Here is a 17,500-nt window from a genome sequence, read left to right as displayed (position 1 = left end):
CCTACCTGAAGATCGGTCTATGAGCTCTGAGCTCGCTCCGTAATGGGGAAGACTGGCTGGGTGACCAGCAGACGACCAAGGTGAATTACACACACAACACGTAGTGTAGTGGTTAGCACGCTCGATTCACAATCGAGAGGACCGGTTTCGAATCCCGCTAAGCGGCGGGGCTTATGGGAAGTCTCTTAATGTGTGGCCCCTGTTCACCTAGCAGTAAATAGGCACGGGATGTAACTCGAGGGGTTGTGGCCTCGCTTTCCCGGTGTGTGTTGTGTGTTATGTGGTGTCAGTCCTACCCGAAGATCGGTCTATGAGCTCTGAGCTCGCTCCGTAATAGAGAAGACTGGCTGGGTGACCAGTAGGCGATCGAGGTGAATCACACACACACACACACACACACACACACACACACACACACACACACACACACACGCCCGGTAGCTCAGTGGTTAGAGCGCTGGATTCACAAGCCAGAGGACCGGGGTTCGATTCCCCAGCCGGGTGGATATATTTGGGTGTGTTTCCTTTCACGTGTAGCCCCTGTTCACCTAGCAGTGAATAGGTACGGGATGTAAATCGAGGAGTTGTGACCTTGTTGTCCCGGTTTGTAGTGTGTGCCTGGTCGGAAATAATGAGCTCTGAGCTCGTTCCGTAGGGTAACGTCTGGCTGTCTCGTCAGAGACTGCAGCAGCAGATCAAACAGTGAAACACACACACACACACACACACACACACACACACACACACACACACACACACACAGACCGTCTGAAACACTTCCACGACTCACCTCCACTACTTTCAGAGGGCTCTAGCTGAAGTTACGTGGTTTATAAGAGGGCTCTCTTTATACAGTGATATACTGACAAGGTAAACAGTCTTTAAGAACACGACCAATCATCCACGTTGCCTTTGAGATCGAAGCGTTATTAGAACATGGGTCTTACTTACATACCCACCCACCTACACTCATCCCACCCCCTAACATGCACACACACACACACACACACACACACACACACACACACACACACACACACACACACACACACACACACACCATCCAATCTTCTAATTCCTCTTTACCCCATGTTCACCCTCACCTAACATTCATTTCCGGCTGCCTAACACCTGTCTCCCGGCGACCCACCTCCTTAATTAGCCACGGGGCAAGTGAGGTGAGGGACATCCATCACCTGGCAGGCCGAGCTGTCAGTTAGTAAGCTCCAGTGAGGGATTAAGAACAGGGGACTCAGTAGATGAAACCGGCATGTATGTATGTTTTTTTATTGTATATTTTAGAGAGTATGGAGTCATTATATAGGAAGAAAAGAGAAAACTGGGAGGTGTAGACATATATAGTACGTTTGTAAAAGGAAAAAGGAAGGGACGACATGTATAGGGGATATGGAAAGGACCTCTGAGCATTATACAGAGGGAGGGATGTACGCAGGGGAAGGGAAACTGTATGGCTATGAAAGGGGAGAAAGGGGAAGAAACGAGGACAAGTAGGAAATGGATAGATAATTATATGCTTGGTTTATTGTATCAGGGGAGCTGTACGAAAAGAAAGAGTAGTAGAAGAGAGAAAAGAAAATGCGAATTAATACTTTTCCGTTGTTTTTCGTTCGTGTAATCGTAAAAGAAAATATAGAAAAAACAGTGACAAAATCAATTGTGTTGAAATTATATGTATATTTAATTGTAATAGGGGATGTGTGGAAAAGGAGGGAAAAGGAAAGGGAATTGAATATTAATGTGTTGATTTCGTTTATCTTACTTTTTTTTGTGTAACTGTGTGTAGCTATCATTGAAAAAGAAAGAGAGAAAAAGGTAGGTGAAGATAAATAATATCAGCATCATTTACATTTTTAGTGGAGCTGAAGGAAAGTTAGAAAAAGAAGTGAAAGAAAGGGAGTGGAAAGATATGCATGAATGTTTTTAGTGTCTTTATGTGTGGAGTGCAAGGAAGGAGGGTCGTGATAGAAGGGAGAGCAGTTGTGGTTGAGAATAGGTAAAAGAAGCTTGTGGTATGCGATATATAGAGGTGTAGGAAGAAGCAGCCACGTTAAGGAAACACTTGTAAAAGCGAGAGAAGTAGTTCTAGCATAGCAAAAAGTGAAAGGGGTCAGAGCAAGTGGAGGAAAAAGATTCAGGAGAAAAATTGAGAACTAACAAAACTAGTGAAACTCGACTGGGAGTGAAAAGCTACTACTACTACTATTACTACTACCACCACTACTACTACTACTACTACTACTACTACTACTACTACTACTACCACCGCCTACATCACCGCCACCATCAACGAGGCTTCTCATAAGCTGTGGCATGGGAGTTAGTGAGGAAGCTAAGGAGAGGAGGAGCGAGGGTGATGGACGAGGCAGCGGGGAAGTGGGACAACGAGTATGAATGAGGCGGGAAGGCAGCGCGAATTAGTGGAAGAAAGGACGACGTGAGGTGAAAATGGGTTGGCCCAGGGAGTCATGCTTTAATGTTCTGGACGTGATGGTAGCATAGGGGTATTAGTGGTGGGGGTAACGATGGTGGTGGTGCTGGTGTGGGTCAGTGTTGTTATTATCATTATTATTGTTATTATCGTCATTATTTTTCTATATTCATGATTATCAATATCCTCATCCTTGTATAAAATCGGAAACAGTAAATCAATAAAAGGTGATAACTAGGAAGAAAAAAACATTCGAAGGAAGAAGAAGAGCTAGAACAAGATGAAACAAGAAGAGGAACCACATCAATAAGGAATCAAAAGAATATCAAGAGCAGAAGATTGATAAAGAGAGAGAGAGAGAGAGAGAGAGAGAGAGAGAGAGAGAGAGAGAGAGAGAGAGAGAGAGAGAGAGAGAGAGAGAGAGAGAGAGAGAGAGAGAGAGAGAGTGAGAGAGAGAGAGAGAGATATTATCTTCGCCTTTGCACTTGAAATTATTAAAGTTTTTGAAATTGGAATTTTTGTCATAATATTTTTTCTACATTTGACCTGTGGACATGTGGAAGAGAGAGAGAGAGAGAGAGAGAGAGAGAGAGAGAGAGAGAGAGAGAGAGAGAGAGAGAGAGAGAGAGAGAAACGAGAAAAAAATGCGAGGGAAAAGAAGCAAGGGATTATTTTAGCATGCACAAGAGACAGCAGAAAATTTACAAGACCTCACAGGGACAGAGAAATTAAATGGAAGTGATGAAAAAGTACGTGATACAAGTTGGAATTTAATGAAAGTGGCAACGTGTGAGAGGAGGAAGAGAAGGAGGAGGAGGAGGAGGAGGAGGAGGAGGAGGAGGAGGAGGAGGAGGAGGAGGAGGAGGAGGAGGAGGAGGAGGAGGAGGAGGAGGAGGAGGAGGAGGAGGAGGAGGAGGAGGAGGAGGAGGAAGAGGAGGAGGAGGAGAAGAAAAAGAACAGGAGAAAGAGAAATAGAAAGACGAGGAGAAGGAAAACGGGATGGAAAAGTTGGAAAAAGTTTATGTGCGTTGCGATGAACCTTAATTAAATCATGGGCAGTTAATATTATAGACTAAATGGTAGATAATAACGATATATGCGTGTTTCATATAGTTATATTTCATGATCCAACAAAATTCCAATGATATTTTAGATTTGCAAAGACGAGAAGGATATTAGAGTGAAATTAGTAATGATAATAATAATAATAATAATGATGATAATAATGACCAGTAGTTATAATAATAATAATAATATCAATAATAGTTCTATTATTATTATCATTATTATTACTACTACTACTACTACTACTACTACTACTACTACTACTACTATTATTATTATTATTATTATTATTATTATTATTATTATTAATGTTGTTGTTATTGTTTTTATTATTATTATTATTATTATTATTATTATTATTATTATTATTATTATTATTATTATTATTATTATTATTATTATTATTATTATTATTATTATTATTATTATTATTATTATTATTATTATTATTATTATTATTATTATTATTATTATTATTATTATTATTATTAATGTTGGTATTAATGTTACTATTATTATTAAGAAAAGAACAACAACAACAACAACAAGAAAAGTAATAGAAAAGAAGAAAAAAAGAAAAAGGAAAGTTAAAAAAAAAGAAAAAGAGGAGAAGGAGGACGAGAACAAGAATGGGAGAGAAAAGAAACGACACCACCACCATCATCACAACCACGACTATCACCACCACAACCACCACCACCACAACCACCACCATAAGCAACACCCCACCCCCCTCAAATCCCACCATAACCACCAACCTTGAACATTTACCTTTGCTGCCTCTCTTGCATGACACACATTGAGACCACCACAGCCCCAGCCCGGCCACCAGCCACCAGCCACTAGCCACACCACCACTCGTAGGCAGACTCTTCTCGTAATGGCTGAGGCGAGGGTTACGTTGCCCATACACCCACAAAACTTGAGGTGCACTGCGAGTATATCACTGGTAAAAGTATACAGAGCGAGCGCTATGACGTAAAAATCTCACTGTGTATAAATCCGCTTCTGAATGCACCTCTTCTTGCGTGCGTTGTCAAGCATACTCGAGTGGAAGAAGCATAATTGATTGATATTGCTTATTCGTGTATCGTGTTTGTGTGGAGTATTCATATGCATTTAGGTGGCTTTCGTTTCTTCGCTTGTATTTTTTTTTCCATAAGTCTCTCTCTCTCTCTCTCTCTCTCTCTCTCTCTCTCTCTCTCTCTCTCTCTCTCTCTCTCTCTCTCTCTCTCTCTCAGCATCATTGTTAATCAAATTATATACAGAAAACTCTGGTAAAAGCAAAATGAAAAACCATACAAATAATACTTATTTAATTGTTCACTGGATGAAAACATTACATTCAAGGGTAACGACCTAGGACAAAGTTGATAGAGAGAGAGAGAGAGAGAGAGAGAGAGAGAGAGAGAGAGAGAGAGAGAGAGAGAGAGAGAGAGAGAGAGAGAGAGAGAGAGAGAGAGAGAGAGAGAGAGAGAGAAAGTATGTAAGAAGAAAAATTAACTCAAGAGCGAAATATGTAGATTCAAACAACAATTACACTGGCGAAATTCTGCTACTGCTGCCAAATAAAAAAAAACTGCTATCACTGGTAACCTTATTCCCTTCCGTGTGTCAGGTTAACGAGCGCGCCATCGAAGTTAATGGGACTTCTGGCTTTATTACACTCTAAAGTTTTGTGATAATAACGTGAAGTGAATCGCACCCGTTGAGAGCAGCAGTTAGATTCCGTGGCGAAGTAATGGCCAGAATACGTGTTTAGTTGGAAGATGTCTTCGTTTGATTCTTTTTTTCTTTTTTTTCTGTTGGACATAAAGATTTTGTGGCTTTAATAAGAAAAAAAAACATTGTTCACACTAATCGAAGGCAGCAGTTAGATTCGATGGCTAATTAATGGACTATGTGTAAGTGATGTTGCAAAATCTATAGGCTCTATTATGTTATTTTTTTTTTCAATTTTCTTCTGTTATGTTTGTGGAATTAACTGTTTTACTGGTGGGTTAATCTTTTGCCAATTAGAAAAGAAATTGTGGAGACGGAAAAGAAAAAAACTGTGAAAATAAACTAATTATCTTTATTATCGGTTTGATAACTTTAAGAGACTAATATAAAAATCAGTGTCTGAAAATGTGTAGATTACTTGATTTTTTCAGCAGTGGAAAGGATAACAAGAAGTTATTCTCACCACTAAAGGATAACTAGATCTTGCGGCTAACTGATAGACAGAGATGGTAATTAGCTAAGTATCTCATTGTTTGAATATTTTTTCGAGTTTTCTAGTAAGAATCAAAGCTTTGCGTTGGGAAGTAATGTACAAGATATGTGTGTAGCTAAAAAAAAAATGTTACGGCTGCCCATATATTTTCGGGAAACTTGTATTTTTAGTAAGGGGGATATACAGCATCATGGGAATTAATTGCCTAGATACATAATCGGATGATTATTTGCGTGTGATTCTGTTTTTTCCATCACATTGTCTGTCTCTGTGTTTGTGTGTGTGTGTGTGTGTGTGTGTGTGTGTGTGTGTGTGTGTGTGTGTGTGTGTGTGTGTGTGTGTGTGTGGTTGTGTCCGGATTTCCCTGGGAGAAAAATAAATGATTTTAATGAAATTTGGTAGGAGGATCCTGCTTAAGCCGAGCAAGGCCGGTTAATTCAGTTAGTCTTCGAATATAATAAAGTTCTGTCTTTCTATCAGTCTATATTTGTTGGCGTGTATTTGCTTTCCATGGAAGCAAACACTGAATTGATTGTAATGAATTTCGGTTGGAAGGTCCCCTTAATCCTAGGATTGACACAGGCTATGTCTTAACTACTTCCAATCCTAAGCCTCTTAATTATTCATACAAATCTGCCACCGTAACCTAATTCTTAATAATGGCGCCAGGTAATCTTTTTTTTCTATGGTGACGCAAAGTATTCATTGTTAGTTCGGACTTTTGATGGTGGGAAGAGACTGACATTAATTCTCCATTTTTCACAAAAAAAGAAAAAAAATATATTGAACTGATTGTGATGAAATTTGGTATGCGGGTCCAGCTTGATTTGTGCAACGCCAGGTAATTATATTAGTTCGCGCTTAGGAAAACTGCAAGAAGCCATTAGGCCTATATTTCACATCCTTTTTTTTTTTATACCATGTGGGCTTTTCGCGGGAATTTATGGGCTAAAGTGGATACTTTTTGTGTACCCCCTATATCAAAGCCCACCCGCTAGGAAACCGTTGCCCCGAGTGAGGAAGCCCAACCTACACCGTGGACAGGATTCGAACCCGTGCGCTTGGAAACCCCTCGGACCCAAAAGCACGCACGGTTCCACTGTACCACGGCGGTCCTTTACAAAGAATAGATAAACAAAAGCGATAAATAAAAGAAAGTATCATGCCTGCATGTTCCATGTATCGTCCCTATTAAAATATTCATCTTCTAGTTTTTTAAACCTCCTCACTTACAAAATGATTACTTTCATAATTAAATTAAGCGTTTCTTAGTTTGAGCAGTGATGTGGATCTTTGTTAGCTGAATTGTTTGTAAAAAAAATACTATAAAAAAAACGAAGAGTAAGTTGATTTATAAAACGTTCACCATTTTTGCAGTTATTATGGAGTATCGGAAATTAGGCAGAGTTTATGTTTTATTTTCAAATATTCCTTATCTTATAGTCAGAGTTCATCGTATATATGTGGCGAGAGGAAGGCAGAGGTAAATGACCAGTAACTAATTAAAAGGCAGAGCATTTAGCAATTAGCCACAGGAAAATATTGATAAAACAGTAATAGCACAGCAGGTCAGTGTACGTAAATACGAGGCTGCCATGATAGTGTTTACCCTTCATGACACTTAGAAATATAGTCTCTGGTATTTTTTTTTTTTTTATGATAACGAATCAATGTAATTATTTTCAGCACTCGTGTCCTTAGCATACTTCCATCGCCATAGAAAACACATACATTATTAGATTCTCTCTTTATTCTTTAGAGTGAGAGAGAGTGAGAGTAGGGACCTGACATCTTAATCACGTTCCCTTCTTTCCTCTATAATAGTCTACCTTTTTACAAGTTAATAAAAGGAAAACGAAAGTCTTTTATACCTTCTCAGTACATTTTTGAGCTTTGATACCATAACAAATGCTACAGAAGGAATTACCGAAACACTTTCACTACTTGCTCGAGATCTGTCCGAGGCGGGAATTGTGTTCTATTGAACTGGAGGTATTTTGGCTACTAATTTTGGAAAGGCCCACTGCGACTTAAAGGGAGTGTGGCGAGTCTCTCTCTCTCTCTCTCTCTCTCTCTCTCTCTCTCTCTCTCTCTCTCTCTCTCTCTGCCCCAAAAGCCAAAAAACAACACTTTCTCCGCGGAGATATTTTTCCTCTTTAGTCTTTTGTTTATTTGCATGTAAATGATGCTCGAGGTGGCCAGAACTTATCTGTCTGTCTGCCTGTTTGTTACTCTCTCTCTCTCTCTCTCTCTCTCTCTCTCTCTCTCTCTCTCTCTCTCTCTCTCTCTCTCTCTCTCTCTCTCTCTCTCTCTCTCTCTCTCTCTCTCTCTCTCTCTCACACACACACACACACACACACACACACACACACACACACACACACTGCGTAGTGTAGTGGTTAGTACGCTCGACTCACACTCGAGAGGGTCCGGGTTCGAGTCCCGGAGGCGGTGAGGCAAATGGGCAAGCCTCTTAATGTGTAGCCCCTGTTCACCTAGCAGTAAATAGGCACGGGATGTAACTCGAGGGGTTGTGGCCTCGCTTTCCCGGTGTGTGGAGTGTGTTGTGGTCTCAGTCCTACCCGAAGATCGGTGTATGAGCTCTGAGCTCGCTCCGTAATGGTTTAAGACTGGCTGGGTGACCAGCAGGCAACCGAGGTGAATTACACACACACACACACACACACACACACACACACACACACACACACACACACACACATATGTTAGCATGTCCTTTGTTTTTCCCATACTCCCTTTCTGTGTGACGTCACGTCCTTCCCCTCAGTCCTCGCTCGCCGCCGCCTCAGGCGACACGCTACGCCTCCTGCCTCTCGTTTCGTTCGGTTTACACTTGTTGTGTATTGTGCTACCGTAAATACACTTTCATAATGGACTCAGGTGTCTCCATGCTACCCCTGTTTTACGACAACTACCACACGCACACACACACACACACACACACACACACACAGAATGAATTATCTGGGTGTAGTGGTTAGCACGCTCGACTCACAATCGAGAGGACCGGGTTCGAGTCCCGGGAAGCGGCGAGGCAAATGGACAAGCCTCTTAATGTGTGGCCCCTGTTCACCTAACAATAAATAGGTACGGGATGTAACTCAAGGGGTTGTGGCCTCGCTTTCCCGGTGTGTGTTGTGTGTGACGTGGTCTCAGTCCAACCCGAAGATCGGTCTATGATGTCTGAGTTCGTTCCGTAATGGGGAAGACTGGTTGGGTGACCAGTAGGCGATCGAGGTGAATTACACAGTAATAAAATTTCAAACACAAAGACACAAACATATTTCTCCCGTCTTTCGTTTCCCTTCCTTTTTTGGGAGTTCCCTGCTTTTCTCCCCTTTTGCACCCCGTCCGTTACATGCTCGCTCACTCACTTACCCTTCATAGCACCCTCTCCTTGTAACCGCCTCACCTAGCTCTTCTTTTCCCTCAGGAGCCGAGGTGCGGTACACGCTGAAGCAGGGGAACAAGGAAGGCCTTTTCTCCGTCGGCCACTCTTCAGGGATCATCAGTCTGGCCGCGCCCTTGGATTATGAGGCGCAGAGCAAGGTGAGGGAGTTGGCGTGAGTGAAAATGTGATGAAGAGGTGAGGAGATTGGTGATGGTGGGAGTAGTAGTAATAATGGAAGTAATAGTTTTCAGGGTAATCTCGTACAAAATAAGTAGCAAAAAAAAAAACCTATGGTAATATTTCCTTAAAGAAAGAAAAAAGTAAGCTTTGAAAAAACAGCATTATAATTACTAGTTGTCATAACATAAACCGTAATAGTAGTAGTAATAATAGTAGTAATAGAAGTAGTAGTAGAAGTAGTAGTAGTAGTAGTAGTAGTAGTAGTAGTAGTAGTAGTAGTAGTAGTAGTAGTAATGATTATATAATACTAGTATTAAACCTTGATATACTCTGAAACTCCCTCACTTCTTCTGTATTTCCACCTACCTATGACCTGAATTCATTGATGAGGGAGGTTTCAAGACATTCAACTATATATTTTGCTTTGGCAAACGTTTTTTACCCAGTTCGGAGACCAGCACCTCAGTGGCCATTTTTTTATTGTAATCTGTTTTCTTGCACAGGTTTCTCCTCTTACATAAAAAAAATGTAAAGTAATAGTAGTAGATAGTAATTTTTTAAGGGTCAAGTAGACCAGCTGATGAAACACACACACACACACACACACACACACACACACACACACACACACACACACACACACGGTAGTTCAGTGGTTAGAGTGCTGGCTTCACAAGCCAGAGGACCGAGGTTCGATTCCCCGGCCAGGTGGAGATATTTGGGTGCGTCTCCTTTCACGTGTAGCCCCTGTTCACCTAGCGGTGAGTAGGTACGGGATGAAAATCGAGGAGTTGTGACCTTGTTGTCCCGGTGTGTGGTGTGTGCCTGGTCTCAGGACTATCCGAAGATCGGAAATAATGAGCTCTGAGCTCGTTCCGTAGGATAACGTCTGGCTGTCTCGTCAGAGACTGCAGCAGATCAAACAAACAGTGAAACACACACACATCGCGTGGTGTAGTAGTTAGCACGCTCCACTCACTATCGAGAGGGCCGGGTTCGAGTCCCGGAGCGGCGAGGCAAATGGGCAAGCCTCTTAATGTGTGGACCCTGTTCACTTAGCAGTAAATAGGTACGGGACGTAACTCGAGGGGTTGTGGCCTCGCTTTCCCGTTGTGTGGAGTATATTGTGGTCTCAGTCCTACCTGAAGATCGGTCTATGAGCTCTGAGCTCATAGACCAGCAGGCGACCGAGGTGAATTATACACACACACACACACACACACACACACACAGGAAAGAAAGAAAGGAGCTAACTAATTTACAGCTCACAGAAAAGTTAAAGGATGTAAAGTAATTGCAGTGATAGTAGCAGCAGCAGCAGCAGCAACACCATCGGTGGTAGTAGTAGTAGTAGTAGTAGTAGTTGTAGTTGTAGTAGAGATAGACACACTTGTACAGCAATAACAACAGTCAGAAGTGCAAGTTCCAATCACCTAATTCGTTTCTATTTATCTTTCGAGTGACTGCATTAATGGTGTCAGAGGTAATACTGGTTGGAAAGAGGAGGAGGAGGAGGAGGCAGTAATATAACGTTGTTGAAGCGAGGTGATTGGTAATTAGTGAAGCGAGGACTATATGGGATGATAATGACAGAAATTAATTCAAACTCATTCATTCGTTGAATAGCGATGCACTGTTTTCACGCCAAATAGGATAGAACGGGAGTCCACAAAGCAAACGGGGCTTAGGAGAAAGACCATTACGAGGGAGAGAAAACAACGGATTAAATACGATATCATGAGCAGACGCCACTTGGGCCGAATAAAACCTGTATGCATAGAGGTAAATTGTTAGTGACTACTGTAATTTTCTGCTTTCTTGTGTACGGTATGATTAAGACAAAAAGATTATCTAGGTGTTAAAGAAATAGTTTATTCAGTGTGAAATTTAGGTGATGGCTTTGTTTTGCGGGCGAGTGATGATTGATTGCAGGTTTAATGTTGTTGTTGTGGAATGTGATGCTTGTCGAACTTTTGTGGTGTGATTGTGTTTCGTGTCTTAGTGTATGTCGGGAGGTTTGTTTTATTTGTTGTAGCTGTTATTGTTGTTGATGTTGTTTTTCTGAATGAGCCTGTGCATTGATCAATCAGGGTTTATTTTCAGTATAATATTACTTTGCATTGACAAATGATCTAATTTGCATGAATTTTGCTTTAAGGTTTTTACAGTCGAGTACTGGTTTTAGTTTTCGTTTCTCAATGAATTAGTATTGTATTAGTAAAATTTAGTTCGTACTGACAAATTACCTGATTTTCTTATGCAGAAATTTTCAGTAAATCTTACCAACATATTTAGTTTTCCTGTGCTGATTTTTAGTTTCTGTTCCTGGCAAGAGTCATGGTTAAATGTGATATGACTGAGGATCATTGAGTGGGCCGGGTATTAGCTTTCTACCTTCTAGCACCGAGTCATTCATCCAGTTAACAAATTAGTCTATCGGTTAAGGTTGATTTGTATTTCCCTATGATCAGTTTTATTTGTCCCTGAATTTTTTTTTTTAAAGGAAAGAAAGCACCTTTCAAAAATACCTTCATACACGCAGCTCAGTTCCACGCAGAGAGACTGTTTTTTGCCTCAGCCATTAGCAACGTACGCAGCGCACATTCTCTCATAATGGATCACCACATACGTAATACACAGGTCGTCACCTTTCTTGCTACACTTGTTTTAGCTATTGGAGAATGAGGTGTTATTGTGCGTTTGATCCTCTCTTAGATAGGCAAGAGACGAGAAAATTGCTTACCACCTATTGGTGAGAAAGCTGACTTGTCTTGAGGTTCTGCGTTACTGTCACGCATGTGATTTCTTCATTTCATATAAAAAACTGAAACTGAAAGACCTTAAGACTTTAAGTGGATGAATTCAATTGCACAACCCACAGTACGAGCACCTGTTGTGTCCACTGACTCCTATTATCGAGAAACGAGACACAGGCATGTTTGCGTCTAGTTCACTCCCGCATTTATTAATTTCCGATAGAAACTACCACCATTGATAAAATGAAAAAAGACCGAGTGATTGTTTTTTATTATTACGGCAGTTTTCTCCCGGGGATTTTGTCTGCTGCTCAAAAAAAAAAATGTAGTTAAAAGAAAATTGTTGAATTTCACCTGTGTGAGAGTTGGTGAATTATTTAGCCTGATCATCCTGTCGTCTGTCATTAACTCGAGCAAACTTACTATGATTATGCCGTAAAAAAGTGTAAGAAAGACCCAATTAATATAGTAACCATTTTTGATATGTTAAAGAGGCTGATGAAGGGCTTAAAAAAAAAGGATGGTAAAAGTCAGGATACCGCTTTCAGAAAGTTGCAGAAAGAAGTTGGCTAATTAAGTTTTTGTTTTAGATCTTTCATGCCAAATAAAGCCAGAATCATCTAATGAACGAAAGAATAAAGAAAGGAAAAAAAGGAAAGGGAGAGGGAGTGAGTAACCACCACTACCATCACCACCATTACCACCAGCACCATTACCACATCTGCCACCACCACCACTACTACTACTTACAACTATTACAACAACAAGAACAACAAAAAAAAAAGATAATTTACCCAACCTCCACTCTCCTTTTCTGATGACCAACATTTAGCCACTAACAAAACCCCAAATAAGGAAGGCATCACCACATACTAACAGAAGGCAAATCCCCAATCACAAATCCACATCACATGTATGAACTCCAAGCCACAGTCGCTGCAAATTCCCGTCGAATAGCCACTAAATCCTCCCCCTTCTGAAAAATGAGTCTGTCGCGGGGTTAGTCTGATCAGTTTGGCATGCGAGTTCTCATCCCGTGTTGTTTGGTTCAGGTAATGCATGAGAGTTAGGGAGATATTGGCGGTGATGTTGGCGTTTGTGGTGAAGAGAGAGAGAGAGAGAGAGAGAGAGAGAGAAGAATATCCAAAGACGGGTATAGATTTAGTAAGGAAAATCAACTAAAAGGTACCATAGTTGTTTACTTTGGAACTATTTAATATTGTTTTGTTTCTGTTTGACCGTTGTTCCTTCCTTCAAGCATTCTTTCCTATATTACTTCCTTCCTGATTCTCTTTGTTCTCTCTCTCTCTCTCTCTCTCTCTCTCTCTCTCTCTCTCTCTCTCTCTCTCTCTCTCTCTCTCTCTCTCTCTCTCTCTCTCTCTCCTCTCCTCTCTCTTCTTCTCCTTCTTCCCCTTCCTCTTTGTTAATTAGCTATCCCTCATTTCACAGTCTCTTACCTTTCCTCCCTGCCTAGTTTTCCTCCACATCTTTCCACTTTCTTTACACGAAGGGGAAAGGAAAAAGAAAACATTGAGAATTTTAGTTTGTTGTTTCGTGACTGGTGGTGGTGGTGGTGGCGGTATTATCCGTAGTAGTAGAAGAAATAATAGTAGCAGTAGTAGTAGTAGTAGTCGTAGTCGAAGTAGTAGTAGTAAAAGTAGTTGTAGTAGTAGCAGTTGTAGCAGTGGTAGCCGTTCTCAATTTACGGTCTATAAGTTTTTCCTTAAGTTAGAATTTTATGATATTTTGACGTTTATTTTCTATTTACTTTGTTCACATGTATTTAGTTTGTATAACCTGTTTGTTTTGTGTTTTGTATTTGTGCTCCAAACTTACACTTCTTAAATACTTTGGAGGAAAAATTTTGCCTCCATTTCTGGTCTTTGTTTTCTTTCTATTTCGCCTTTTTTTTCCTGTATGTATTGTTTATTTTAGCGCCATTGTGCATTTGGAACAAAGGAAAGAATTAAATAAGTGTGTGTGTGTGTGTGTGTGTGTGTGTGTGTGTGTGTGTGTGTGTGTGTGTGTGTGTGTGTGTGTGTGTGTGTGTGTGCTTGCGCCTTTCTGTTTTTCCAGCACTCTCTCTCTCTCTCTCTCTCTCTCTCTCTCTCTCTCTCTCTCTCTCTCTCTCTCTCTCTCTCTCTCTCTCTCTCTCTCTCTCTCTCTCTCTCTCTCTCTCTCTCTCTTTGTTCTCTCCATCCATTCATTATCTTTCCTATATATATCTCCTTCCCTTTATTCCTTAGTTTTTCTTCCTACTTTTCATTTTGACTCTAAATTTGCTTTTTCCTCTTTCTCTTTTTCCTTTCTTTTCTTTCCTTCCTTCTTTCCTTCCTTCCTTCCTTCCTTCCTTCTTTTTTTCCTTCCTTCCTACCTTCATACCTTCTTTTATTACTCGTGTTCATCTCCTTCATCCCCTTCCTCTCTCTCTCTCTCTCTCTCTCTCTCTCTCTCTCTCTCTCTCTCTCTCTCTCTCTCTCTCTCTCTCTCTCTCTCTCTCTCTCTAACTTTTCTTCTACATTTTCCACCAACTATTTTTTCTTACTTGCTTCCCTCTATTTAACCTCATTCCTCGTCATGTTACGAAATTATCCTTTCACTATGATAAGGAATCGCTGCTTTTAACATGAAAGTGGCAGTAGGTATACACACACACACACACACACACACACACACACACACACACACACACACACACACACACACACACACACACACACACGGATTATGTAACATATTAATTAAACTTTAAAAAACAAGGATGTGTAATTCACCACCATGGTCGTCTGTTTGTCATCCAGCAGTTCTCTTACTGAAAGAGGTCAGAGATCGTTGTGATTTACGGGTAGTACTGAGACCACAACACACAGCACGCACCGGGGACAGCGAGGCCACAACCCCTAAAGTTACATTCCTTACCTATTTGCTGCTAGGTGAACAGGGACTACACATTAAGAGGCTTGCGCATTTGTCTCGCCGTGGCTAAGGCTCGAATTTCTGTACTACGTGGTTGTGTGTGTGTGTGTGTGTGTGTGTGTGTGTGTGTGTGTGTGTGTGTTTAAAGACGAACGAGCTGTAACTTTGCTTTTGTTTGTCTTTCTTTGTTTTGCAATCTTCTTGGTTCTGTAAGTTTTCTGATATCCTGCACTTTCTCTCTCTCTCTCTCTCTCTCTCTCTCTCTCTCTCTCTCTCTCTCTCTCTCTCTCTCTCTCTCTCTCTCTCTCTCTCTCTCTTGGTTATTTCATCTTCTCTTTCCCCCATTCTTTTTGTCTCGTTCTTTTGTCTTTCCCTTTTTCACCTACTCATATGTCGACCCTCGCCACACCTTCATCCCGTATTTATTCTTCTCTTCTCCCTTTCCATCCTCTCCTTGCATGTTATATAATCCGCTCTCACTTGCTTACCTTTTACTGATTTTCCGTGTTAAATCTTTTGTTTTACCAGTTTTCCTTTACTTTATGTACTATTTCATTGATGTCTCATCCTATCGTCTTTCTATTATATATTTCTTTTATATTTTTTTTTCATTACTTTTTCTAGTTTTGTTTTGTTGCTCTCTCTCTCTCTCTCTCTCTCTCTCTCTCTCTCTCTCTCTCTCTCTCTCTCTCTCTCTCTCTCTCTCTCTCTCTCTCTCTCTCTCTCTCTCTCTCTCTCTCTCTCTCTGTATCCTTCATTTCATTCTCCTTTTCATTTTATTTTCTTTCTTTTTCTCTTTTGATATTGTTTAACTCACTCTCTCCTTGTTTTCTTTTCTTTTCATTTGTCTTTCACCTCTTTTCTCTGTTATTGCATCTTCTATTCTCCCTCCTTCTCTCCTCTTTCCTCCTTTTTCTCCATTTCTTAGTAGCATATTTTTTTTTCTTTTCATAATCCCCTTTCTTATGTGGCATTTCATCATTTTCCTTTTTCTCTTTCATATCACTTTTTTTTTTCTCCTTCCTTCCTATCTTCCTACCTTCCTCCCTTCCCTCCTTCCTCCCTTCACATACTGTTTTATTGGTTCCCATCCTTTTCTTCTTTCAGTCTGATGTTCCATATTTTCCCAACATTTCATCATTTAATCTACCTTCCATAGCATTCCCTCTTCTTTGCTTCCTTCCTTCCTTCCTTCCTTCCTTCCTTCCTTCCTTCCTCCTTCCTTCCTTCCTTCCTTCCTTCCATCCATCCGTCCTCATTTTTCTCCCTTCTACACACTGTTTCTTTACTTTTCTTCCATACTGTCTCCTTATTTCCCATTGTTTTCTACTTTTTTTTTTCTATTTCTTGTCAAATATTTCATTATTCTCCTTCCCTTTCATAACATACCTTCTTTCTCACCTCCTTCCTTTCATTCCATTCTGCCTTCCTTTCCTCTCCTTTACTTACTGTTTCCTCGCTTCTGTTCCCACTACCACCTCTTTTTTCTCTTCTTTGCTGCTCCCTTCTCGGAGAAAGTTATTAGGCTGAGGAGAGATTAGCCACGAGGCACGTGTCTTTTACCCAGTGGAAGGTGTTAAGATCCGGGGATTCTGTCCCTATTCGCTCTTTAGGGAATTTAAACTTCCCTTTTACGCCTCGCCACGGTCACACTTTGGGGATTTCTGCGGTAATTTGCGTGTCGCTAAGCTTCTTACTCTCATTCTTCCCCTGTGTGTAAAGTCCCAATCCCCATATAAGTACCTAGAGCCCTTCAGAAACACTCGCTAGTCCTCCACGCCCCTTCACAGCCACTCATGTCCATTCCTTATCTACTTGTCCTCTTCCCACAAGTCTTCAAGCAGCGTCTCTAGTCAAGCATGTTCACTCAACATCCTATGAGTGTTTACAGATCCTCTGAAGCTCTCCTCTTCTTGGCCCTTCACTGGCACTCAGGCATACTCCAGATAAATATTTGCACCTCATAAGCTCCTGGGAAAAAAAGACTTCCGTTGACTCATATTTACTCAGGACGCTCGGCTCTCACCAGCTTGGAAGTTGAGAAGTTAAACTGTGGAAACATGATGTTACAGTGGCTCTGTTTTCCGTCCGAGTAACGGATATCATCTACTGAAGGTTCTAAGACAAATTGGACGGTAATGAGCACCACTTCTAGCCACAATGCATTTTTCTATCTTTATTTTGACTACTGTTGCTAAACGTTTCAAAGATCACTTACAGTCCATTGATGCTCTTGTAGTGTGTTCAGATTAACATAATGAATAACCCAGCTTCAGTACCATGTCAGTTACGTCCATAAGAATATAAAATGAGTGTGCAACAAGCCAGAAAACTCTCTCATATGCGGCAGTTCTTGTATACAGCTTATATATGCACGCCTACTATTATTCTCCACAATTTTTTTCTAATCTTCTAAAGCACTCTTCTATTTTGGGGCTAACAACCTGATTGCTTATCTATCTTTGTCTTTTACCCTCTTACCGCTTTACTCAAGAAAGACTAGGAAA

At 40.8% G+C, this 17,500-nt stretch overlaps 1 protein-coding gene across 2 annotated transcripts in view; it reads left to right on the top strand.

The window, feature by feature from the left end:
• LOC123520591 (putative neural-cadherin 2) overlaps nucleotides 1–17,500 on the top strand; it is a 542,583-nt gene that overhangs the window by 353,536 nt on the left and 171,547 nt on the right. For both annotated transcript variants that reach the window (XM_045283005.1, XM_045283006.1), the window contains exon 3: nucleotides 9,184–9,299. In XM_045283005.1, the coding sequence (XP_045138940.1) occupies nucleotides 9,184–9,299 (116 nt within the window). The remainder of the gene's footprint in view (nucleotides 1–9,183; nucleotides 9,300–17,500) is intronic.

This window comes from Portunus trituberculatus, chromosome 47 (genome assembly GCF_017591435.1).
Source record: "Portunus trituberculatus isolate SZX2019 chromosome 47, ASM1759143v1, whole genome shotgun sequence".
NCBI classification, from domain to species: Eukaryota; Metazoa; Arthropoda; class Malacostraca; order Decapoda; family Portunidae; genus Portunus; species Portunus trituberculatus.
The sequence above is the reverse complement of the archived record's forward strand: the minus strand, read 5'-3'. Positions and strand labels throughout refer to the sequence as shown.